The sequence below is a fragment of the Centropristis striata genome, chromosome 4 (genome assembly GCF_030273125.1).
Source record: "Centropristis striata isolate RG_2023a ecotype Rhode Island chromosome 4, C.striata_1.0, whole genome shotgun sequence".
Taxonomy (NCBI): domain Eukaryota; kingdom Metazoa; phylum Chordata; class Actinopteri; order Perciformes; family Serranidae; genus Centropristis; species Centropristis striata.
The window spans coordinates 38,022,966-38,047,931 of NC_081520.1; the positions used below are offsets into that span (position 1 = coordinate 38,022,966).

At 38.7% G+C, this 24,966-nt stretch overlaps 1 protein-coding gene across 3 annotated transcripts in view; it reads left to right on the forward strand.

Annotated features, from left to right (window-relative positions):
- mcamb (melanoma cell adhesion molecule b) overlaps positions 1 to 24,966 on the forward strand; it is a 53,211-nt gene that overhangs the window by 24,154 nt on the left and 4,091 nt on the right. The window contains exons 2-14 of one of the 3 annotated variants that reach the window (XM_059330839.1): positions 12,889 to 13,010; positions 13,105 to 13,336; positions 14,438 to 14,508; positions 14,605 to 14,683; positions 14,783 to 14,962; positions 17,267 to 17,403; positions 17,569 to 17,704; positions 17,815 to 17,930; positions 18,516 to 18,657; positions 19,503 to 19,630; positions 21,176 to 21,314; positions 21,662 to 21,730; positions 24,622 to 24,663. In XM_059330839.1, coding sequence (XP_059186822.1) covers positions 12,889 to 13,010; positions 13,105 to 13,336; positions 14,438 to 14,508; positions 14,605 to 14,683; positions 14,783 to 14,962; positions 17,267 to 17,403; positions 17,569 to 17,704; positions 17,815 to 17,930; positions 18,516 to 18,657; positions 19,503 to 19,630; positions 21,176 to 21,314; positions 21,662 to 21,730; positions 24,622 to 24,663 — 1,593 coding nt within the window. The remainder of the gene's footprint in view (positions 1 to 12,888; positions 13,011 to 13,104; positions 13,337 to 14,437; positions 14,509 to 14,604; positions 14,684 to 14,782; positions 14,963 to 17,266; positions 17,404 to 17,568; positions 17,705 to 17,814; positions 17,931 to 18,515; positions 18,658 to 19,502; positions 19,631 to 21,175; positions 21,315 to 21,661; positions 21,731 to 24,621; positions 24,664 to 24,966) is intronic. The other 2 variants (XM_059330840.1, XM_059330841.1) reach the window with 2 other exon arrangements.

Sequence of the window (24,966 nt, forward strand, 5' to 3'; positions counted from 1 at the left end):
TTTAACTGCATATACAAATTTATATATTGAAGTTTTTTGAGGGAGACCAGTGTCATTAAACAAGACTTAAACGATTGATAAGTCTACCAATCGACTAAGAGGGGGCATCCCTAGTTGTCTATTTATATACAAACATGATATTATGTTTATTATGTTGTCATGTTCCTTTTTACTAATGCATCATAAGTTGGATTTAACACCATGACGCCATTGTTATTGATGTAAGCTGCTTTATAAATTGCCAGAATGTGTCGTTATGACTATGCCCGTTCAGCCGTTTTATATAAATTCAAACAAGATTGTGTTCTAGAAGTTGACCAGGCTTTATCAAAAATCACTGGAGCCTATAAAATCACCACTGCAACACCATCTTTTGTTGGACTCTCTTTGCCTTCAAAATTGGATTATCCAGATGACATCATCAGGGTCATTTTCTCAGACTTTGCAGAGCGCCCCAGTTGTCACCAAAGAAATTAGTCCGACACGACAAGTAAACTGATCCTAATGTGTGAAATTGGAAGTGCCCCCGAAGTTATGCAAAACTTGAAATATTCAAACTTTTACATAACTTTTGCACCTTTACATTACATCAATTATATTTGCCTATTTTGCATGTCTCATGCATTGTGTATTTGCAAATTCTGCATCTTTTTTCTTTTTTTCTTTTATCTTGACAGGATCCCTCTAAGTGACAAATTCTTTGTCATTTCACTTTTATGAAAAAATGAACTCTCTCAATCATAATAATGTAGACACTAATGGTTTCAGTCTAGATAAAAAAAATGAAGAATTGGACTCTTTGTAGGAAAAATGATAGGAATTCGCCACTTCTGCACAGTCAGTCAGTCAGTCAGTCACAATCATGATGCCTTTTATTACCATATTTTTATGAATATTTTTGGCATGAATCAGAGATCAGAGAGACGCTGACATCCTGCAGCCTGTCAGGTGAAATCAAAGTGGAAGGTCAGGGACTTTGCCTCTCTGTATTTCTCCTCTGAAAGCAGTGAGTGAACGCTGTTATCTCCAGCTTGATAACACTTCCTTCTCCCTGCGAGATCCTGTAAGTGTGCCATTGAGGGATTAGTGTGATAAATGTCAGAGGCTGCAGCAGCAACTGTCAGAGAACCAAACACCCTCTTCCTTCACACATTTCTCCTCCCTCCCCACCTCAGTCTTTTCTTCCTTTATCCTCCCTTTTTATCTGTTTTCTCCTGTTAACTCTACACTCTATTCACTCTCCTCAGACCTATTAACATCTGTACAAAGAGCAGCCTGACTGAGGCACTGTTTTCCCATGCTCCCTCTCTCTCTCTATCCCTCTCCCTCTCTCCCTGTCTCACCCTGCCCTGAAGTAGCTTTGCTATTTCTGGTGCCAGTCGGGTCAGTGCACTGTAATTCTGCTGTATCATGTAAGCAAACAAGCTTGATAGGCCATTGTTATTCTTAGATGTGACAGGGCTGGAAACATGTCCCCCGAGCTGTCGCTTCATTTCACCAGCGTGTTGGAGCTGAAGTATTTTGTTCACAGTAACACACACTGCGGCGTGCGTGCCCTGTTTCACTACTGAACTGCCACAAAGTGTTTTTATAATAGAATTATAATTAAATTTAATATACCCCCTTGTTATTTTTAAGATGATTATAATTATGCTTCCATGTGTTGTCTGTTTTTTTTTTCTGCCTTTGTGAGCTCAGCCCGACTGACTGGGAAACTAGTCGGCAATTAAAACTAAGTTCATGACCGACCACACACACACACACACACACACACACAAAGTCCGAACTCTCAAATAAGCCTCCAACCCTTTATCAGGCAAAGAACTATATTTGGTAACTTCAGGTAATATTTCGAGATAAAAGCTGCAAATTTACGAGCAACTTTTTTCTCTCAGATTCACCACTTTAATCTTTAATAGGACACTATTGTAATACTTGCAAATTCCAAACTTCAACCCTAGAGAATATTAGAGGATATTACATGCAGCCAGAATGTGTAATAAAACATACGAAAATAATATTTTGAGAAAAAAGTTTATGAGATTAAAGTGGCAAATCTACGAGAAAAAAAAAGTGCAGATTTATGAGATTTAGTGGTGAATCTGGGAGAAAAAAGTTGCTTCTTCCCACTTTTTTCTCGTAAATCTGCGACTTTTTTCGCACAGATTTGCCACTTTAAATCTCTTAAATCTGCGTCTTTTTTTCTTGTAGATTTACCACTTTAATCTAGTAAATTTGCAACTTTTTTCTCGAAATATTACCTGAAGTTACCAAATATAGTTCTTTGCCTGATAAAGGGTTAAAGAAGTGAGGACCGGCTGAAATGTCCTCACTTCACAAAAATGTCCTCATTCTGTTGGTTAAAAACATGTTCCAGTCCCCGTTATGTAGGAAGTGCAAGAACACACACACACACACACACACACACACACACACACACACACACACACACACACACACATCCCGACATATCTCCTCCCTTATAATATAATATTCATACCCATGTCTTAGCTCAGTGGAGCCCCAGCCTTTTTCTTTGGGGAGGCGCACCAGAAGTAAATTAAACATGAATTGGAGTCTAAGCAGGGGATTCCTTGGTATGTAAATATTAATACAGCACCTTAAAATCTAACCCTGTGATAGAAGAAACATATTATACAAGTTCTCTGAAATGCAAACAAAATTTGGAGCTCTCTTTCAGATTCTGGACTACAGAGATCCTTTTAGAGAGCATAAAGGCTGCTGGTGAATCACTAAAATAAGTGGTTGGAAAGGAGTGAATGAAACGAGGCAGAGTAGGATGTTTGTCATGTGCTCTGACTGGGACATTTGCAAACCATGTTATAATGTGTTTAGTGCAGCGTCCTGTCTCAAGTTCAGGTCAGTAGTTAGATACAGCCCAGAGATCTCAGTCTGTGTGTGTGTGTGTGTGTGTGTGTGTGTGTGCCCTAGGGCTGGGCGACATGGACCAAGTGTCATATCCCGATATATTTAGGCTGAATATTGATATACGATATATAGGGACGGGACTTTAACGTGTTAATTAAGATTAATTAATTACACAAAAATTAACGTGTTAAAAAAATTGACGCATTTTAATCACACATATTTTTGCATCATCACTGGATGAGTTTCAGGTGGACCGATTATACTGGAGCACCAACTAGCATTCATGAGTTCAGACAACAACAAACCACAGTGAACATGAAGGAAGAAGCTGACGAGACGCTTTGCTTGGCCCCGTGGATGATGGGACATTTTGTTACAAAAAACGAACGGATGGAAGTGTCGAAAATTGCACCGGTCTGTTGGACTTGAACAAAAATAAACAATATTTTTGTTGCTTAAGCTTATGTATTCAGTCATTATTCAATGGTATACTAAACATCCATGTGAAAAAAATTACTTCTCACTGTTATCAGGTCAAATATTTATATGCGATTAAAATGCGATTCATTTCGATTAATTAATTACAAAGCATCTGATTAATTAGATTAATTTTTTTAATCGAGTCCCGGCCCTAACGATATATATCCTGATACTTTGAGAGTAAATGTTCAGTCAGAGTCAAAGCAAAATATGACATGTAACAAGTAGTGTTATTGTAACTGTTTATTTAAGTGAACATAAATACTGTATAACAACAGGAGTACCTTTTTAAAAAAAATCAAAGCTCCATAAAATGGATATTTAAATAAAAAAAATATCTTAAATAAAAATAGCCTCTGAAATAAAATAGGCCAATCTTTTTTATGAATAAATAAATACATTTATATTAGAAAATAATAACTAACATTACAAAATAACTAAATATGGTACTCTCGATATATGCAATATGGTCTTATTCCATATTACATTAAAAAATATATTGATATATTGTTTCTATCGATATATTGCCCAGCCTTAGTGTGTGTGTGTGTGTGTGTGTGTGTGTGTCTGTGTGTGTGTGTGTGTGTATGTGTCTGTGTGTGTGTGTCTGTGCGTGTGTCTGTGTGTGTGTCTGTGTGTGTGTCTGTGTGTGTGTGTTTGTCTGTGTGTGTGTGTGTCTGTGTGTGTGTGTCTGTGTGTGTGTGTTTGTCTGTGTGTGTGTGTGTCTGTGCGTGTCTGTGTGTGTCTGTATGTGTCTGTGTGTGTGTGTGTGTGTGTCTGTGTGTGTGTGTGTGTGTCTGTGTTTGTGTGTGTGTGTGTGTCTGTGTGTGTGTGTGTGTGTGTGTGTGTCTGTGTGTGCGTGTGTGTGTCTGTGTGTGTCTGTGTGTGTCCGTGTGTGTGTCTGTCTGTGTGTGTGTGACAGATCTCAGGCTGTGTGTGTGTGTGTGTGTGTATGTCTGTCTGTGTGTGTGTGTCTGTGTGTGTGTGTGTGACAGATCTCAGGCTGTGTGTGTGTGTGTGTGTGTGTGTGTGTGTGTGTGTGTGTGTGTGTGTCTGTGTGTGTGTGTGTGTGTGTGTGTGTGTGTGACAGATCTCAGGCTGTGTGTTTCTGTTTACCCTTGACCTCAGCGATCATCCTGTCAGTCGCTGCTGCTGCTGCTTTGATCTGATTCTTTTTCTCAGATTTGAGGAAGTGCTCGGCCGGCAGCAGGGACTATATAATATAATGAATGTCTGTCTGTCAGATGCCAGGCTGGCCTGAAATTTGTTACAGATATACAGTTATTCTGGTGACCTGCTGAACTCTCCTCGAGCAGGACATTTTCCAGTTTTATACAAGAAAGAGTGTAATCAACTCAACAGATCTTCATGATATTTATTCAGTATATCCATGGTCTCCAGAGGAGAAAATCCCTCCACCCTCAGCTTTAATGAGCCACGAAGTTTGCTGAGCATTTCCGTGCTTCCAATCATTGTAATTACTTTTCCAGTTGCACCATCCAGGCTGTATCTTGCTGATTATGTCGAGCATTTTCACAGTACGTGCTGCTATGAAAGTTACACTCTCCTGAGGCTGCCACTTGACGATTATGTTCCTGTTACAGACACACAGCATCTTAGAAACGCTTTCTGTTCTTGAGTTTTGAAAGAAAAAGTAATGCTGTTTCGTGAAACCTCTTCATTGGGGCCAGGTATTGTTAAAAAATATTATGATACCAGTACCCTTAACCCTTTATCAGGCAAAAAACTATATTTGGTAACTTCAGGTAATATTTCGAGAAAAAAGTTGCAAATTTAAGAGATTTAAAGTGGCAAATCTGCGTGAAAAAAGTCACAGATTTACGAGAAAAAAGTGGGAAAAAAACTACTTTTTTCTCCCAGATTCACCACTTTAACCCTTAATAGGACACTCATTGAAATACTTGCAAATTCCAAATTTCAACCCTAGAGAATATTGGAGGATATTACATACAGCCAGAATGTGTAAAAAAAACATACGAAAATAATATTTTGAGAAAAAAGTTTACGAGATTAAAGTGGCAAATCTACGAGAGAAAAAATGTGCAGATTTATGAGATTTAAAGTGGTGAATCTGGGAGAAAAAAGTAGTTTTTTCCACTTTTTTCTTGTAAATCTGCGACTCTTTTTCTTGTAGATTTGCCACTTTAATCTAGTAAATTTGCAACTTTTTTCTCAAAATATTACCTGAAGTTACCAAATATAGTTCTTTGCCTGATAAAGGGTTAAACCGATACCAATATCAACACAACACCTTCTCTTTTCCTACTTCATTCACTCCATCATCTGACTGGAAGCGTTCAGATGTGTAAATGCCACCACAACTCCTCCCAGTCCGACTCAGTTTTACACAAATTCATTACAAGCTGAACTCCGTCACATACACAGTGCTCCACTTCACCTCACCACAGGCTGTACGTGGTGTAGCTGCTGCGGTTGTGGGCCAATCACATGTTGCAATTACACCGAAGAAGAAAATATTATTTTTTTTCTAGTTTGTTCTTTCTTTTGAACGCACTGCCACCCAGCCTGTTTTTAAGTAAAATAATGAGGAAACAATGATACTGAATTTACCAGCAAAAATACTCACAGACTTGTTTTCCCTACAGTATGCATTCTTGCAGTACAATATCTCTTTGTAATGAAAAAAGCATGATAAAAAATGGTTTATGATTGTTAAGATGAGGGGAAGACGTTGAAATAAAAGCACAATATTTCCTGGAGCTTATCCAGAGCATAATGTCTTTATGTCACTTTATCTGATTCCCCTGGAAATGTTCTTTTGTTTGTGAAAGTTTCATTCAAAAATATTTATTAAGTTTGATTTTGGCAGAAGGGATAGAGAGCATCAGCTCATGTGTGCAGTATTGATTCATTTACAGAGACCTTTTTTTAAAAAGTGTCCAGAAATGATGGTGGGTAGGGCTGTTTTTTGTTGTTGTTGGTTTTTTTTTTAACATTTAAAGCTTCTTGTTAGGTTTTAGAATGAAACTGTCATGATATTTTATGTCATTATCTTAATAAAAAGCTGTTCATCTGATTAAATATGTTTTTTTATTAGGTCAACTCTCTGTAATTAATATGTCATCAGTTTAATCAACATAATTGTTCTAACAGCTTGTTAAATTGCTGTTCAACTGCTCTGTTAATACAGGTGCATGCCTCCCTTTGTGTGTGGCGAAGGGTGATAGAGCAAACCAGTGAAAATATTGTTTTGAATTGGTAAACACAGACAAATATAGATTGAAGCTGGATATTCCTGTATATCTGTTGTGGTTTTTGAAAATGATTACATCTGTCTTTAAAACATATATATATTCTGACATATATTCTGACTTTGCAATGCTCTGAGGTTTTTGAAAATCACACAAATTGGAAAGAATCCTACGCAGCCACAACTGGAATATACTTCTACAAATAGTATAATCCTAATAATATTATTGTAGCCTCATCTTTACCTGCACCTCTGGCCCAAGGTCCCTTTGTTGCATGTCTTCCTGTCCCCCCATACTCTATTATAGTATAGTTGTTACATCACAACAGTATGGAAGTTGTGACGGCTCATTTAAGGGAAGCGTTTCTGAATATAGGCTGCACATATTTTTCCATGGATTTTATCAATTTAATACTTTTACAGTATTGATATAGCACCTAGACCTGCTTTTTATTATTATTATTATTATTATTATTATTAATAATAATAATAATAAAAAAAGAAATTGGGACCTTTAACATCCATCCTAGCTTCATACAAAAACTACTAAGTGTAAAATCAACAAGTTTTAATGTCGTTTATATAGAGTTTTTCTGCTGCACCTTCACATCAAGTGAAGAACTTTAATAATTAGTTGATAAAGGCAAAAACAGGCCAAATAATGTTATTGTAGCCTCATCTTTACCTGCACCTCTGCAGAAATACTGGGTTTAAATAGAACCCTCACTGTTCTGCACCTGAGCCACCTCCTCTCACCACTCAGTTAGATTTATGTCAAAAAGACCCCGGGAAGATAATGTGGTTTGAATGCTAGTTAAAGTGGACGTCCTCTCCTCTTCTCTCCCTCACGATGACCATCTGTGGTGTGGGCCAGCTGCCAGAGGGAGGGCAGGTCGACTGCAGCCTGCCTACTAAACCCTTCATGGACAGAAAGTCAAAACAGATTCCAGTCTTTGAACGGCCACATGCCTCATCTCATCCGTCTGCTGTACCTGTCAGGGGGAGGACTGAAGTGTCTGTTTGAAATACACAGTCATAAATGTTTAGAAATCAATCATCCTGACGTGAGATTGTGTGCTGATCACCTGACAAGCTCTCTGTGTTTATCTGAGGTTTTCTGTATCTGTTCTTGCAGTAGGAGGACTAAATGAAGAGGTTTTATAGCTCCGAGTCTGGCAGGAAGTTTTGTTATCATCTCTCTCCAAAGACAGAAACTGATTGTGTATCCTGACAAAAGCCTTTCATTGTAGACATAACAATGTCTTTGATATGACTTCCCCCTTGAGATTATCTTATCCTCTCTGCCTCTGCTCTCCTTTTATAACGGGCGTGTTGCAGAGCTTATTTTATCTAATCTTTAAGTGCACCTAATTTTGCAGTGCCTTTGAATACAATCGGCCCGCTTTGTGGGCTGAGCTGTGTTTTGGGTTTGAACAGCTGAACCGAGACGTTTATTTCTGTTGAGGGATCAGCTGCAGCCTTCGACTGAAGCTCCACTATCAGCGCTGACACACTCATTATGATGTGCATGTGTATGTGTGTGTGACCCAGACTCAATTAGCTTCATAAATCAAAGCAAAATATCCCTTTTAACAGCAGCATTTCTCATCTGGGAATATAAACAGTGTCGGCCTTGTGAGGGTTTTCTTTTTTCTGTGGTGAGGAAATCCTTTTGGTGTGCATTCTTGGGAAGTTGAGGATTCTTTCTAATTGAATTCATTTCTAAAGTCACTCTAGAAAAAGCACTGTGTTCACTTTTGTGCTCACACAACACAAATTAAGGTTTTAATGCTTTTACTGACTGAAAAATCCAAACTTTCAAAGTCACATTTAAAGGTATAGTTCACATTTTGAGAAATATGCATATTTTCCTGCTTGGAATTAGACAAGATTAACTCATGTCTTTAATGTAAATACAGCACAAAGGGACAGCTACAAGTCACTTAGCTTCTTTTTTTGCAGATTGGCTGTCCAAAGGCAACAAATTCCACTTAGCAGAGCTTTTAAAGCTCATTTATTAAAGGGGACATATGTTGCTCATGTTAATATGTGTATTTTGGGTTTCTACTACAACATGTTTGCATGTTTTAATCTCCAAAAAACAAATCACTTTTTGTAAAGCTGTCCGTCTGAATATACTTAAATTAACCCTCTGTCCGAAATGCTCCATTTTAGTGCCTGTCTCTTTAAACTAACATCACATAGAATTGGTCTTGAAAGAATTTGTTTTGATTGAAGACCTGCTTTTTAATAATAAAAAAAAAGAAATCTGGACCTTTAACATCCATCCTAAATTCATACAAAAACTACAAGTGTAAAATCAACAAGTTTTAATGTGGTTTATATAGAGTTTTTCTGCTGCACCTTCACATCAAGTGAAAAACTTTAATAATTAGTTGATAAAGGCCAAACAGTCATTTATAATTTTTTTACAAATTTGTCGCTTTTCTCACATATGTGATGATAATGATATTGGCAAATCTAAGTCTTCAAAGTATTTGAAGAAGCCATTTTCTGACATTTTCTGAACCCAAGATGAACTGGTTAATTGAATAAACTGCCGGCACATGAATCAATAGTGAAAATAGTTCAAATAAATACATGAATAATAAATGAATTAAATAAATAAATAACAGCACCATCGTTGAAGTAGTCTCCTCTCCTCTCCTCTCCTCTCCTCAGCAGCAGATATTTACTACACCTTCCACCCTCTCGTGGAAATCACACACTCAGCATGTGAAATTGTTGTCTCAGGGTCAGACACTCTTCAGGGGAGAGGAATATTGTTTGCTGAGGGGAGCTCATAAAACCAGAGAGGCTCAGCTTCCCCAGCGTGCCGCTGTCAAGAGGGGATGCTCAGCTTTATTCTGTCATAGTGATTTAGGACTATTATCAAATGTGCATAGACTCCAATATCTGGTCATCAGAGAGGATCGATCTGAGGCCTTGGCGTGCCAGCCGCTCTGATTGATGCACTGTGGAGATGAATGCGGGTCAAATTACTAATGATATTTGATTGAGATTCCCATAAGCAAACAGACTCCAGCTGTCAGACGGGAGGGGGAAAATTTGGTCTGATACAGACTAGAATGTAAATTGACCATAATTCTCACTGTAGGTAAATCCTCAGGTGGGGGATGGGATGCTGAGAGTGAGTCAGCGTTGTCCCTCCGTTGCTAATGGGCAGGAAATGTCTCTGTTGGAGAGACTAATTGGATTTCTTCAACAGGAAAGCATCCGTCCAGCTCCATTAGCTAGTGGTAAACAGCGACACACAGCAGAGGGAGAGGCAGGTGGGGGAGAAAAGGGGAGATGTGGACAGAGGGAGGGAGAATCTGGGAGAAAAAGGGGGAGGTGTGTTTATTGTTTACGCAGGTCAAGAGGTTTAGTTTGCGCGGGAAGCAGTAAATGTTTGTTATCCGTGCAGATGATGATGGAACGAAATGCCACGAGTGAAGCAGGGATGTGTCCGCTTGGTAATCAGCTCTCAGCAGGCCGCCCCGGTGCTATAGTGATTCACTTAACCCATCTGATCATTTTTCCTGAATGTGAAAAGTGTTTTCGGATACCAGATAGTTTTTTCGTTAACCTGTATTTAACCAGGCAAGTGATTAGGAACAAATTCAAATTTACAATTGCTGCCTGGCAAACGGCAAAGCGGCAAAAAGGAGCTATTTCTAACACACCCAAGAATTACAATAACACCAAGCATAAAACATGACATAAAAGACATGCAGTCTAACACACAAGCAAAAAAGACACAAAATTATTAAAAAAGACACAGAATTACCAAAAAAGACACAAAATAATTAAAAAAGACACAGAATTACCAAAAAAGACACAAAATAATTAAAAAAGACACAGAATTACCAAAAAAAGAAACAAAATTATTTTAAAAAGACACAAAATTACCAAAAAAGACAGAATTACCAAAAAAGACACAAAATTATCAAAAAAGACACAGAATTACAAAAAAAGACATACAATAACTAAAAAAAACTTCAGGTTTACAGGCATTTTTTCCAGGCGTTTTAGGCCTAAATGGGTTAACCAAATCTCACAACCTTCTTCTGTTGGTGGAGATGTCCAGGTGTGAAACTCTGGTCACATATTGATTGCTGTCATGATTGATCTCCATACTTGTATCACGGGACAACAACACAACCGTCTTCATGACAACTAAACAAACTCAATTTTCTGAGGAAGACCATGAAACACAGTAGACAGCTCTGTCCTGGAAATCTTGATTTAAACTTTTACACTTAAGAAAATACATTTTTTTATTCTAATGTAAAATGTATGTTAATAATGTGTGTTGTCTCTTGTGTTTCTTGAGGAAAGTTGAAAAAAAAAAAGGTCATTGCAGGACACATGAAGCACATTTACATCCCTCTGAGCAGCTCTTGACATAAACTATGAATAATGCTACATTCATCTCCCAACACAATGAGCAGACAGTCAGGAAAGGCTAAATCAAACCTGGCAGCCTTGTTACCTCCAGGCTACAGCTCTCATGGCATCTCGTAGATCTACTGACAAACCGCCATGTAAAGCGTAATTGGGGGCTCTTCCTATAGACTAGTAGGATGGCGAGAGACCCTTGAAGGGGAAAACCAGTCGTTCCTCAGAGACAGATCATGGAGGAACAGTGGAGCTACTATGCTGCCTGTAAATTGAGCCTTTCTTCCTGTGAGAGGGTGACATGGTGGAATGCAGCACATTAATGTGGACATGGGTGGGCTTCTCATTCCTGTCATAGCATCTCTCCCTTCCCTTTGACCCTCCATGGCTTTCTTCCTTTTGCCTCCATGCCTTCTTTGAGTTTGTGTCAACAGGGTGTGGATGCAGGAGTTTGTTTCTTCACCACGATTCAGGATCTTGTGAGGATGATGACATAATCATTAACTACAGCTATTAACCTCGAGGCTCTGTCCGATACAAATCCCGTACAATTCAGATTCAGGTCAATGAAGCTGTAGGCTTTATGTTTTAACCCTCCTGTTATATTCGTTTCTCAGGAACAGCAATAATGTATGTGGGTCAGTTTGACCCAGGCCATGTTTAATTATCTAAAAATGTCAGCAACCAAAAAATCTCAATAAAAATTGTTTTTATTTCATCATTAAGTCCATTACTAACCGTATCAATCAAAATATGGTTCAATGAGGATCATTCACTCGTTTTTCATAAAAAATGCATGTTAAAACTTTTTTTAATGTACATTGGAAAAAAAATGCATATAAGATAAATTGATTTATTTATTTTTATTTTATTTTTCCTTTTTTTCTTTTTTATGAAAAAAAAAATACTTTTTACTATTTTTTTTATTATTTTTTAATTTTTTAAAACTGAAATGGGTCAATTTGACCCGCAACATAACAGGAGGGTTAAACGGATGACATTCTATATAGGCCAATATGAGCTATTATTTTTGGCATGCATTTTGGTGGATAAGTTAGAAAGAAATATAAGCACAGAGAAGTTTGAAGTAATTTAGAGACAACATCTTCATAGTTTGTCCACCAGAGAGCTCATAATCCTTAGAGACCCACCATAGACCCTTTTTTTGGTCTTTTAGGAGTCTAGTTTCATATGGTACCAGCATCTTCACTCCAGCTATGAATCTGTATCAGAAATATTATTGTGAACCCACACATAAATGCCATATTCCTTTCACACTTTCCACATTGTATTGATCTGTTTGAGCTTCAAATTGCTTCCTTTTAAATACAATATCTTGCTGGATTTTGGAAAAGTACTCAGTTACTGGCTCAGCAATCATTTCAACAAACATCTTTCTACTTAGTGCCTAGAAAAACTGCTTTTACCCTCTGATGACAATTACCCTGTCCAATCTAATCTATCTATTGTATTGTATTGTTATTAATTCTGTGTATTTTATTGTATTTTATTGCTGTATCTTTTCTATCTTTTTTGTACGGTGTCCTTGAGTGCCAAGAAAGGCGCCTCCAAATAAAATGTATTATTATTATTATTATTATTATTATTATTATTATTATTAGAAGGCTAAAGGAGCATTTCAACCAATCAGTAACAAATGCCAGTGAGTTTTAAATATTAACAACATATTTCACTTTGACATGATTTTGGACAGCAAAGGGAATGACTTATTGTGATTACATGTAAATGGCTCCAAAAAAGGCGTAAAAAGGAGTGAAATTACATAAATTCTCCATGTCTTGGTGGTAATGTGAGGTTGATGACGATAAAGTAAAACTGAAACATGTTGAACAGACAAATGACTATATTCTCTTTCTCTGTTTCAGCGTGGGCTGATGAGGTGAACATGGAGGACAGAGTGAAGGTGTTCAGGGGAGAGCCGGCTCAGATCACCTGCATGTTCACATCCTCTGAAGGCATCGGCGGCCTGATAATACAGTGGTTTTACGTGAGTTTCATCAAGCTTGGTGCACGCACACATGGAGAGGACAGATGAATGTCCATAATTGTGATGTTTCATGCGTTTGTACTCCGACCTGTAGGTGACCCGGTCAGGTGACAAGCAGAGAATCGCCTACCAGGACGCCACCATGAATATTGTAGACCAGGGCACGCCGTTCACAGACCGGATCAGTGCGAATGTGACCGGAGCCACTGGAGAGTCCGTGCTGACTATTGAAGATGTGCAAGTTCAAGACGAACGGGAATTTATCTGTCTCATCAAAGCTATAACAGGTTGGACTGGGGAGGGACGCACCAACCTGAAGGTGTTCCGTAAGTTTGCCCATTTTGAACCTTTTCAACTCCCTGAGCCTCTGCATCAGGCGTGTCCAAACTATTCCACAAAGGGCCGTGTGGCTGCAGGTTTTCGTTTCAACCAAGCAAAAGCACACAGTTTGACCAATCAGCTGTCTGAAGACTGAGATCAGTTGATTAAGTGAGTCAAGTCTCGTGTGCTGCTGCTTGGTTGGAACCAAAACCTGCAGCCACACGGCCCTTTGTGGAATAGTTTGGACATGCCTGCTCTACATACTCATTGGTGACTTCACCTAGAAACTTTCTGTAGACTTTAAACCACCATTTGTACTTTATCATATGATAAATCTTATTGTCTATACTGAGTGTTTACATTTATTGCATCTTTCATAGTAGACACCATTTCCCAACATATGAGAGAATTTGGATGTGAGCTGCAAACGAGTCGGAAATGTAACAGAATAACTAACACCTGACGCTATAAGCTGCATGATGTGAAGGTTTCTCATTTAACGGGCCAACTACCTGAGGCAAGGGCAAATGAGCATTCATCTACGGCTTTCACAGCACTAGGGCATTCAGATGTAATTACATTTTGAAAATTGAAGAAAAAAAAGCCAATATGGTTCCAAACAAATTATCAAGTAACAGCATGTGAAATCTCTAAAATTATAATGAACTTAGTTAGTTACTTGCTTAAGTTATGCATACACATTTATTGTGACTTTTTTTAATCTCGCACCCAACAAATACCCCATTACAAAAAAACCTCAAGCTAACACTAAAACTAATAGAAACTAAACTAAAACCAAGCATTTTCCAAAAAATAAAAAACTCACTCTAAAAACTAATTAAAACTTAATTTGAAAGCAAAAAATCACAACGAAATTAAAACTAATGAAAAACTATTATAACCGTGGCTCCTTGCACTGATTCCCCTTCAACTGACACCTCAACTCCTTTCCTTACAAAAAATTTTCAGAACCTTTCAGTACTGCTTACATATGCATCAGACTGTTTCAAATTGTTCAAAACGACTAATATTCAGCTGCCTAAGTCTAAGATATTGTATTTCGAAAATGTAGCCTTTTCTTGATTCAGTTCCTTGTTCCTGTGCAGAAAAACCGGACCGTCCCACCATTGAGGCCGTGAAAACAGGGATCTCAGTGAATGAAGAAGAACCATCTAAGGTGAACATGCTTTGAACATCAGAGTATAAAAGTAATTAAATGGCTGTAAGGGTAAAATGTAGTACTTTGAATTTGTTTCTCTTTCCTCTCACACAGATTGCGACCTGCGAGGTTAAAAACGGCTACCCAATGCCAACCATCGCTTGGTACAGAAACAATACGCCGCTGCTGGATGGTGAGACCCATTGATATAAACCTCAGATGCACTGCTTTGTTCTAAATGGGAGTTAATGTTGTGTCTTTCTCCATTTACCTTTCTTACCTCCCCTTCCAGGTGTGACAGTGACGCCCAGCATCACACATCAATCCAATGGTCTGATCTCAGTGAGGAGCGAGCTGAGTATGAAGGTGATGAAGGAGGATAAAGATGATGAGTTCTACTGCGAGATCAACTACGATGTCCCTGAAGGAAGTGCCATGACAGAGTCTGAGCGTATCAGCATCACTGTGTACTGTAAGTCTCAAACACACTGTATCACCCGTATCAGAGCACATTATGAGACAACATAAGTTTCTCTTGAAAGAGAGACAATCACAATCGCATTATGTTCTACTGCAGGGATTCCCAAAGTGTGGTGCGTGGACCCCTGGGGGTACGCGAGATGAAAAATGTAATGGCGGTCAGATAATTACACAATTCAATTTTTTCCCCCACACAATAAACATTTCCTTTGTAAAATGTAAAATCAAAAACTGTAATATTTAATTACATTTAATTAATAAATGCAGGCTATTCAAAATGCACTTCTTCTTAAAATGAAGCGTAGAAGAAGTTATCTTCTTCCATTTTTCCAACCTGTGTTATGATGACGGGTTGTTTTAGCTCCACGCTCATTTAAACTTGCTGCGATTTTTGTTCAACGCGGCTCAAAATATTATGACATTTTCCCAACTTAATAATAAATGCAGGCTATTCAAAATGCACTTCATCTTAAAATGAAGCGTAGAAGAAGTTATCTTCTTCCATTTTTCCAACCTGTGTTATGATGACGGGTTGTTTTAGCTCCACGCTCATTTAAACTTGCTGCGATTTTTGTTCAACGCGGCTCAAAATATTATGATATTTTCCCCAACTTATGTGCTTTCTACCTCTGATCCTGAGCCTGTCATCATCCTCTTTGCTCTGAAAAGTGGGAGCTTGCACATAACTTTGTTGCATTATATTGAAACTGTGTTCAGGTTAATTCAAATGCGAGACCGCATTGTTGTGATGGTGATTATTTTATTAGATGTGTGTTCTCATTTGAGCATGATTAAACATGGCGCCTTTAATATGGCTATAAAAAAGCTTATTGCATTTTGTTTTTTTTGAAGGTGTGGGGGATTGGGGGTGCGTCAACACGGTTGGGACATAGAAGGGGGTGCGCGGCTAAAAACGATTGGGAAACGCTGATGTAGAGCATGTCATCAATCTAAGTAGAAAGCAGCATATTACACCCATATGTGATCACATGTGATTAATATGCTGCTATGAAAGCCTACACTGTGAATGTTCTCCACAGGAATGGACAGAAGCACATGCTGGACAGGTTTGATCATCAGGGCTCCATGCAGCCAACTCAAGTTTCTCCACAAGAAACTTGAAAAGCTTTTTGGCTTTTTCTGCCTATATTTCCCGCTTATGTCCCTGCACCTCCCCACTCGCCTCTCATTGAAAATATATTACTAGGAGCGTCCATCGCTTCATGTCTTTGCTTGGGTTTTGGGTTTCTATATTGTTAAGTTCCAGAAATTTTGAAATGTTGCATTAAAGAAAATGCAAATTGGACAACTTTGGCCACCCATGAGAGAAAATATGTCTTCAGGAATTGGATTAAATTGGGCAGCTTATCATTGTTCTTTCATGTCAGCTCGGAAACAGCTCATCAGTCATGTGAGTTAAATGTTTGCTACATCAGAAGTTATTCGGAAAAAACGTTTCCATCTCCTGTTAAGAGCATAAAGTATTTTTTGAAAAATACAAAAAACACCTTAAGTGAGCGTAAAAAAACTTTTAATGCGCATTTTTTAAAGTTTTATCGAATTTTGATGTTTCCATCAGGCTTTTTTCATGGGAATCTTCAAAATGTGCATTGAAATTTGTTGATGGAAACATGACTACTGATTACTGTTTTTCCTCAGGTTGACAAAATAACCAACAGACCAGAACTTTGTATTAGGATGAGATTCAAGAATGTGTGGACTTACACAAATGGCTTACTCTTAGATCTGCATATTACTTCAGTTGTTCAATACTTTGACTTCTATATCCACTGAAAATGATATCAGAAGGGCTGAGAAGTCACTCGCTACTGATTTCTCAGTGCAAAATAAAACACAATAACACTCCCCATTAAAATCTCTGCCTTCTCCCTCAGCCTTTCGTGTGCCACCTTTCTTCACGAGGGTGTAACAAACTCAACACAGATCCCACCCTCTCTCCGAAGTCTGCACTGCAGCAACAATCCCTCACTGGTTTGCCAGTGTGGTCAGAAGCACTGCAGTTGATTTATCTGTCAATAACATATTTGGTCCCAGTGAGTCAATTCATTTAGTGGCAGTGGGAGGCATACATTTAGCACACATAAAACACAGGGCACATAAATGCAACACTAAGACCACAGAAACAAATAAAATACACAGAATTAACCATAAAATACAGAAAGACACAGTAAAAATACTTGAGTTTTAGCCTAGTTTGCTACAGGGAGAGTTGCGGCCATCACGTAAACCTTCTAGAACTTTGTGGTCTGACCTTGAATTCCTCTCTCTGTTTCAGACCCGTCCACAGCTGTGGACGTTTGGGTGGAGTCACCAAAGGGCAAGATAAAAGAAGGGGACTCTGTTGAGCTTCACTGCAAGGGGAATGGGAATATGCCATCTTCAATCTTCGGATTCTCAGCCAACACACCAGCAGTAAGAAAAACAACACTATTGTGCTCTTTTTTCATGTCAGTAAAGTGGCATAGTTACTACTGCCCACTGTGTCTCATCACAATAATCCTCAGTAGATAGTTATTGACGTCCCAATGTCCAAATTGTAGAAGTTACTTGTTGTAAGATTACCTTGACTTTTTGCAGGGTGAATTATCTGAGGATGGCAATATGATTGTGTTGGAGAATGTGACCCGTCATAACAATGGAGTTTACACATGTACCTCTACGGACACGGACACCTTTGAGGAGGTCACAGGAGACATCACTGTGGAAGTTAACTGTAAGGAATCTGCTCTGACAATAAATACATTTAAGTATCTACCGGTATGAATGAACATGCCCGTTTTTTTTTATTTTTAAAAATGTTCTCTCCCTGCTCTATGTTTGTAGTTCTCGACGAGGCTGTTGTGAGACCTGAAGACACTGTTGTGGTGGACCAGGGACAGGAGCTTCAGGCCACCTGCAACGCTCTCTCTTCTCTCCAGACAGAAACAGTCTGGTTTAAGGTCACCTATATACAAACAGTACAGTTGAATTACACAAACAGCAACAACATGTGGTCTCATAAGTGTACTAATTCCCAAATTATCGTCAAAATGATTGTCTTTCAGTGGCTATTCCATGGATATTTTTTCCTATTGGTTTGTTCCAAGTCACGTGACTTTCAAGGTCCCGGCGGTCAGAACAAAAAACATGGCGGACAGTTCTCTCATTTTTTGTGAAAAAAATCAATATTTTGACTTAGTTTCTGCATAAAAATGGATTTTGATCACATTTCTAGCGAGAAATATATGTTTTATTTTCTAAATATTCACTCAGTGAATGTACATAATCACTTTGTATGTTGGAATAGTTACAGGATATGACTGTCATTAACTTGCATTGTAGCGAAATCCGTGTCAGTTTCACGGAAATTTGAGTGATTCCGTGGCTATTCCACGGATTTTGAGTTAAGCGAATCCGTGGCTATTTCACGGATTCCTGTGAGACCAGGTTGGACTGATCTACTGAAAAGTACAGTAGTACACTGGTATCCTCTGTGTGTATGTATGTGTTTAATGATTTTTTTACGTCCTGGTATGTGTGTGTAGGACGGACAGAAGGTTTCAACGGGCCACACTCTGATGCTGAAGGACACAACGTTTGACACAGCAGGGACTTACACGTGTGTTATAACTGTTACTGAGATCGAGGGAATGGTAACCACAGGGACACTCAAAGCTTACGTCAGAGGTAAATCTGAATACTGAATATTTTTTAATATTAATATTATTTTTTAATATTAATATTCTCATAGGGACAGATATAAAAAAATCTTTCCTGCCACATGCCATCACACTGTACAATAACAAATAATAATCTGGTTCATTATATACTGTCTATGCACTTTATGTGTTTTTTATGCACACTGTTCATTGCACCTTATTTGTTTCATAGCACCAACATTTTTATACTGTATATTCATATTTATTCTGCACTGGAGTTCTATTCTACTCCTTAATACATACTCCTTCTTTAGACACTTTTTCTTTAGACACTTTATTTTTTATTGTATTTTATTGTATTTTTATATTTTATTGCTTGAAGTATGCCTAGGTTGTTCTTTTTATTTAATTGTGTTGTCACTGTCTCTGTGTGTAATGCTGCTGCTACGCTGTAATTTCCCAGCTTGGGATAAATAAAGTATATCTATCTATCTATCTATCTATCTATCTATCTATCTATCTATCTATCTATCTATCTATCTATCTATCTATCTATCTATCTATCTATCTATCTATCTATCTATCTATCTATCTATCTATCTATCTATCTATCTATCTATCTATCTATCTATCTATCTATCTATCTATCTATCTATCTATCTCTAATCAGTATCTTCAAGAATTATCCTGATATAATGTATACCTTCTATGATAATTCCATTCACATTTTGGTACTGTTACAGTTGTGGTCAGTTTGGCAGTTTTTGAAGTTAAGCTGTATTTATGTAAAATCCAGGATAGTTTGAAGTTTTTAAGTTATGGTCATGGCCGTTTACTAAAAGCCATTATAATTTTATGCTCTTCTACCTGCAGGCTCGCCGGAAATCTTTAAGCCGGATGACACGGAGATAGAGGCGAGTTTTGAAAGCATGGTCGATCTGAGCTGCACTGTCAGAGGTTATCCTGCTCCTAATGTTATCTGGACCGACTCTGATGGAAAGGTACAGCGGACTTATGCCTCCTTTTTTAATACAGCAGAAATGCACAATTTTCCAAATATGTCCTCACTTGATCAGATCTTAATCTTAGCCTTTAGTCCTGAAGACTTCAACTACCAGGTCGATTTTTTGTTTACAGTTTATGATCCACAATGTTACAGTATTGAAAAAAGGCATTAGGGCGTTTTTTAACACCTGAAAGTCTGAACCAATGTTCATCTTTTTGTTACATTTCATATTGCAGTTGCTGAGCATGCAAAAGATCTATAAATTACATTTCTAAGTAATGTCATCTTGCCCTCTTGGTCTGAAAAGTGAGGCCAATGCAGAAGTGCCCTAATCCTGCATAGTTTCTAATGGCCAGCAGGGGGAGACTCCACTGGTTGCAAAGGAATGTGTAGAGGTCTATGAGAAAATGACCATATTTCTCATTTGATGTGTTGACCCAGGGAAACATTCTCGTAATGAGTTTATGGTCCTAATTGTTAGTTTCAAATCTTCTTTAACACAGAATGATGTTCATTTTGGAAATGATGGTCCCATTTAGGGTAAAGTAGACAATAAAGCAGAGTATGCTTTAGCACAGGGCTACCTTGTTGCTTCCACAGCAGGAAAGAGGCGTCTCGAATCTCAAAGCTTCAAAATGATCCTGCAGCTGCCACTTAACATTGGTTTAGTCGTTTTTCAGCCATGTGATGCACCTTCCTTCAGTCTCTGACAGGATGTGTCAGAGCTACATTCAACTCTTTAAATTTAGGCTACGTTTACACGAGGAAGGTCTGAACAGAAGACGAAAAAGTGGCGTCGCGTCTTCACTTTTTATTCCTCGTTTAGACGAGCATTTTCGGGAGGAAATCTGCGTGCATACGGTGACGCAAAAGTGTGTGAAATTTGATTGTATGCAGCCAGGCGGCATCACTTAAAGCGATAAGAGCATCTTTGGGCATGCAGAAGTTTTCACGCCACACATTTTCATCAGCTACTCCTTCCACAAAGTTCTCCACCATCACTAGATCTCCCAGGTCTCGTTCACAGCCGTCTGGCTCGCCTCCGACCAATTGCTGCATCCAAAATGTGATGGAGGTAATTACAGATCCTTCTCTGTTCACTAATACTATCTCTACATATCCTGTACATTTGGTGGAAAGACTCCTGTAAGTTTATTAGAGCTGCCAGAGCAGCTTGAAGGTCCGACGCATGGAAATAATCCCATGTTTGTTTATTTTCCTGTACTGGAGCATGTATGTGACGTAAACACATACGTGACGTGAGCAGATCAGATCAGAGTTTTGCGTCTTGTCAGTGTAGACGACACGCTACGGCGGAGCGTATTTAACTTTTCCACCTTGGAAGGCGGTTTCAGATTTTTGCGTCTTTAAGCCCCAAAAACGCCGTCACCGTCTAAACGAAAGGCACTTCCTATAAAATATTTTGTTGTTTTTACCCAATTTTATCCTCGTGTAAACGGGGCCTTAGTCTGTAAAGAAGAATTGGAAACATTTTCTGCTGGTGGACCTCTCTCTCTTTAACTGCATGTTTTTGTGCCAGATCCATAAAGACAACCAAATGAAGATGGAGGATAAAATTCGAAGTCAGATCAGCATCAAGGTCACCTCTGACATCACCGCTTATTGCAATGCCTCCAACGAGTTCGGCAATGCTTCGGAGACCTTCAACATCAGAGCCAGTGAGTTTTTCCTGCTGTTTGCCTTTCCTGTCTCTGCTCTTTGTCTTCTGGTTATTTGTGTCTATCTGTTGTCCACCTCACTTCCCTTCCTTTCCCCGTGTTCCCCCCTCTTGTCTGTGTCACTTCTTTCTTTATTTTGATTTCGTCTGAAGGCCTAGAGCTCTGCCATGTTGTGCTACCTGTTGCCTGTGATTCTGAACATTTCAATCAGTGTTGCTGTTGTTGTTGTTGTTGTTGTTGTTGTTCTTGACAAAACGCTGTAAAGCTGTGCAGCTGTTAAATGTGCTCTCCTCCTCCCCCAGTGTGTTAACAAGTGTCCTCCCCTTTGTGCCTTTACCTGTTTTCAGTTTTAAACACCACCCCACCAGCTATCACTACCACTAGCACTTCTAGCAGCACAATTTCCTCCACCACAGGTAAGACCAAAGTCCCTCTACACTGCCTACCTTGCACCACTTGAGTCAAATCAATAAAAAGTTTAGAAAATGACTCCAAATCCCATGTTAAAGGACCTCACTGAGAGTGAGAGTGATGCTTTAGCTGTCAGTGAAGGTCGTTATCTACAGAACCTGTGTTAAATGCTGCCAATCAGGGAGTGTGTGAAAATAAGTCTAAAAGATTTAGACACAAAAAAGACAATTGACGAATATTTTGTCATTATTTTTATTACAATAATTAACCATGTATCAGTTGTATTACCCTAATTTCAAAAAAGTTGGGACGCTGTGAAAAACCATAATAAAAACTCAAATTATTTTGCAACCTACATTCAATTGAATACAATATTAAGACATTTAATGCTAAGTCAATTAGTGTTGTTGTTGACGCTTTGCAGCTGTTAAATGTGCTCTGCTCCTCCCCCAGTCTGTTAACATGGAGTGTCCTCCCTTTTGTGCCTTTACCTGTTTTCAGTCATAATCGACACCACACCAACTAACTCTACTACTAGCACTACTAATAGCACCGATTTCTCTATCGAAGGTAAGAGCAAAGTCCCACTGCACTGCCTACCTCATACCACAGAGTGGCCAGTAAAGGTTATTATATGCAGTCTGCTGCCAATCCGGAATTATGTGAAAATAGTCGCTGACTTGATGAGGTTGTTTTGGTATGCAGGGGCTTTTGCAAAAGATTTAGAGAGAGAGAAAAATATATTTTGTAGGTTTTATGTTTGTTTTTTTAAATATGCATTCAATGCATAGTTTGTGTTTTGCAGTCACACTCAGAAAAAAACTCAGAAATGTGTTTCGTTTGACAAAATATTAAGGTGTTTTTTTCAGTCGTAATTTGATTGCAAGCTGTATTGGATATCGTATCAAGTCGTGAGTTGAGTATATCGTTACATCTTTAGTGTTGTTGTTGTGAAGCTGTGCAGCTGTTAAATGTCCCCCTCCCCTGGTGTTTTAACATGAAGTGTCCTCCCTTTTGTGCCTTTACCCATTTTCAGTCATAAACTCCACCACATCAACTAATACTACTAATAACAATACTAGTAGCATCATTTCCACTACCTCAGGTAAGACCAAGCCCCCTCTGCATTGCCTGCCTCGCTCCACTTGAGTCAAATCAAGAAAAAGTTGAGAAAATAAGACTTGACTGAGAGTGAGAGTGATGCTTTAGCTGTCAGTAAAGGTTATTATCTGCATGTTAGTGTTAGGTGGTTTACACACTTTGTTTCCTTCACGGTCTGACTCAGTTGTTTCTTTGTGAGTCAGACAGAAAGAATGAGAGCGAGAGAGGAAAACTGCAGCACCTGAAGGCTGCAGCAATTACCACACTGGCATGACTGAAAGGTCATTACACCAGTGTTGTTTCGCGATTACTCTGATTAAAAACTGTGGTTTCTGCAAGGTATTTATAGTTTCTAATGGGTGATATTACTGTCATCGCTGGGAGGTGTCTTATTGACTTATTTGTTGGCATAGCCCTCATTTTCTGCTTGTTAAGTTATAATGCAATAAACCCTCTGAACCCCAAGCAGTTAGAGTTTTTTTTGCTCCTGTCACATTTTACTTACTGTGGCCTTGTTTCTCATTGCAATTTAAAGTCCTGCACCTCTGTGGACACGGCACAATCATAGCTAGATGAAGGGATAACTAAAAAATGTCTTTTGTGCAGTAGAAGACAATCATTCTAATAAATTCTGCCCATACAATTATTTTCAAAGTAATTTTTTTTCAAAGAAATGGGGGCTCCACATGCTACACGTATTTAACTATTTACATTTTGACAGCCTCCACTTGCAACTTCTCTTGTCCTCTCCTCTCTGCTCTGTGTAAACGGACTACAGTTCAGTCAAAGTTTCACTGAATTCTTGTCATCTGACTGTTGGTCTCAGCTGAGTCATTCATGGTTTCCCAATTTTGCTGATGGTTTTTTTTTTTAAGCAAAAAGCATAAGAATAATAAGAATAAAGTGATTTTGATGAAATATCCCTTTTTTTTTTTTTTTTAGCTTAGATTTGTTCATTCTTCCAGAGAGAATTGCCCATAACGCAGGATTTGTTCAAGGACTGTTGGAAATTGAAAATCTGTTGATAATGTATGTTTTTACAGTTTCTGGCTATGATAAATGGTGCAATTTCTTAAAAGGAAACATGCATTTCAAAGTCAACAGCAGGTTACATTGTTTTGAGGTTTAAACTGAGTTTTGTATACTGAGTCTTACAAATGATATGAAAATAAGAATGGGTATCTATTTCCCAGAAAAATAATCAATTAAATCAGATGAAAACTATTGACGTAGCAGTGTTCTGAAGAATGAGTATATCATTCCTGTTATCATTATGGCCTCTAGACACTAACACGATACACAACCACAAACACACACATGCATCAGTGTGACTCCAGAAAGCAGCTGATGCTTCAAATGCACTCAGAGCGAGTCTCCTGACTCCCATTACGGATGCCGCCTTGTGTTTTCTCTCTCCTGCCGCCTCTTCGCTCTCTTCTACATCATGCCAGGAAATTTCCAGCCCCTCAGAGGAAAACTGTTCTGGGTTTGTCATTTTCTGGCGAAGCGGTGGTTAAATGAGATCTAACAGGGCTGCCCTGGGAAATGACTGTTGTGCTACTGACCACAGTCGGCCAATCAGGCGAGATGTTTAGCTTCAAATCACAGATAAGATCCTCTAAAATTAAACATTTATTGCGTTCGGTCCAGGCCTCTGCTGAAGCTGTAAACTATTTGTGTGTGTGTGTGTGTGTGTGTGTGTGTGTGTGTGAGTGTGTGAGTCAGGCCTGCTGATATGAGTTATTTAATACATCCAGATACTCACTGATTATTGTGCTCATGTGGTTTTTCTCAGTCAAAGCAGAAACAGCTATCCCACCAAAGAAAATCAAGAAAGGTTTGTACGTTACGCTGCTGAAGACTCTCCCTCACCTCTCCATCTCAAAGGCAAAGCGCTTCCTTCCACTTCTCCTCCACTTCTCCTCCACAGCACCTTCCTCTCTCTCTCTCTCTCACCTCCCAGCATTCATCAGACCCCCCCTCTCTCTCCTCATGAGCAAAACACCGAACCAGCATTTAGTTGGTCATCTTCACCTCTTCCTGTGCATGTTGGCATATAAGCACACCTCTCCTCACACGCTCCTGAATTACTTCCTGTCTTTGGGTTGCCAGGTTGAGGTCACCTGATGCTAGTGCTGCA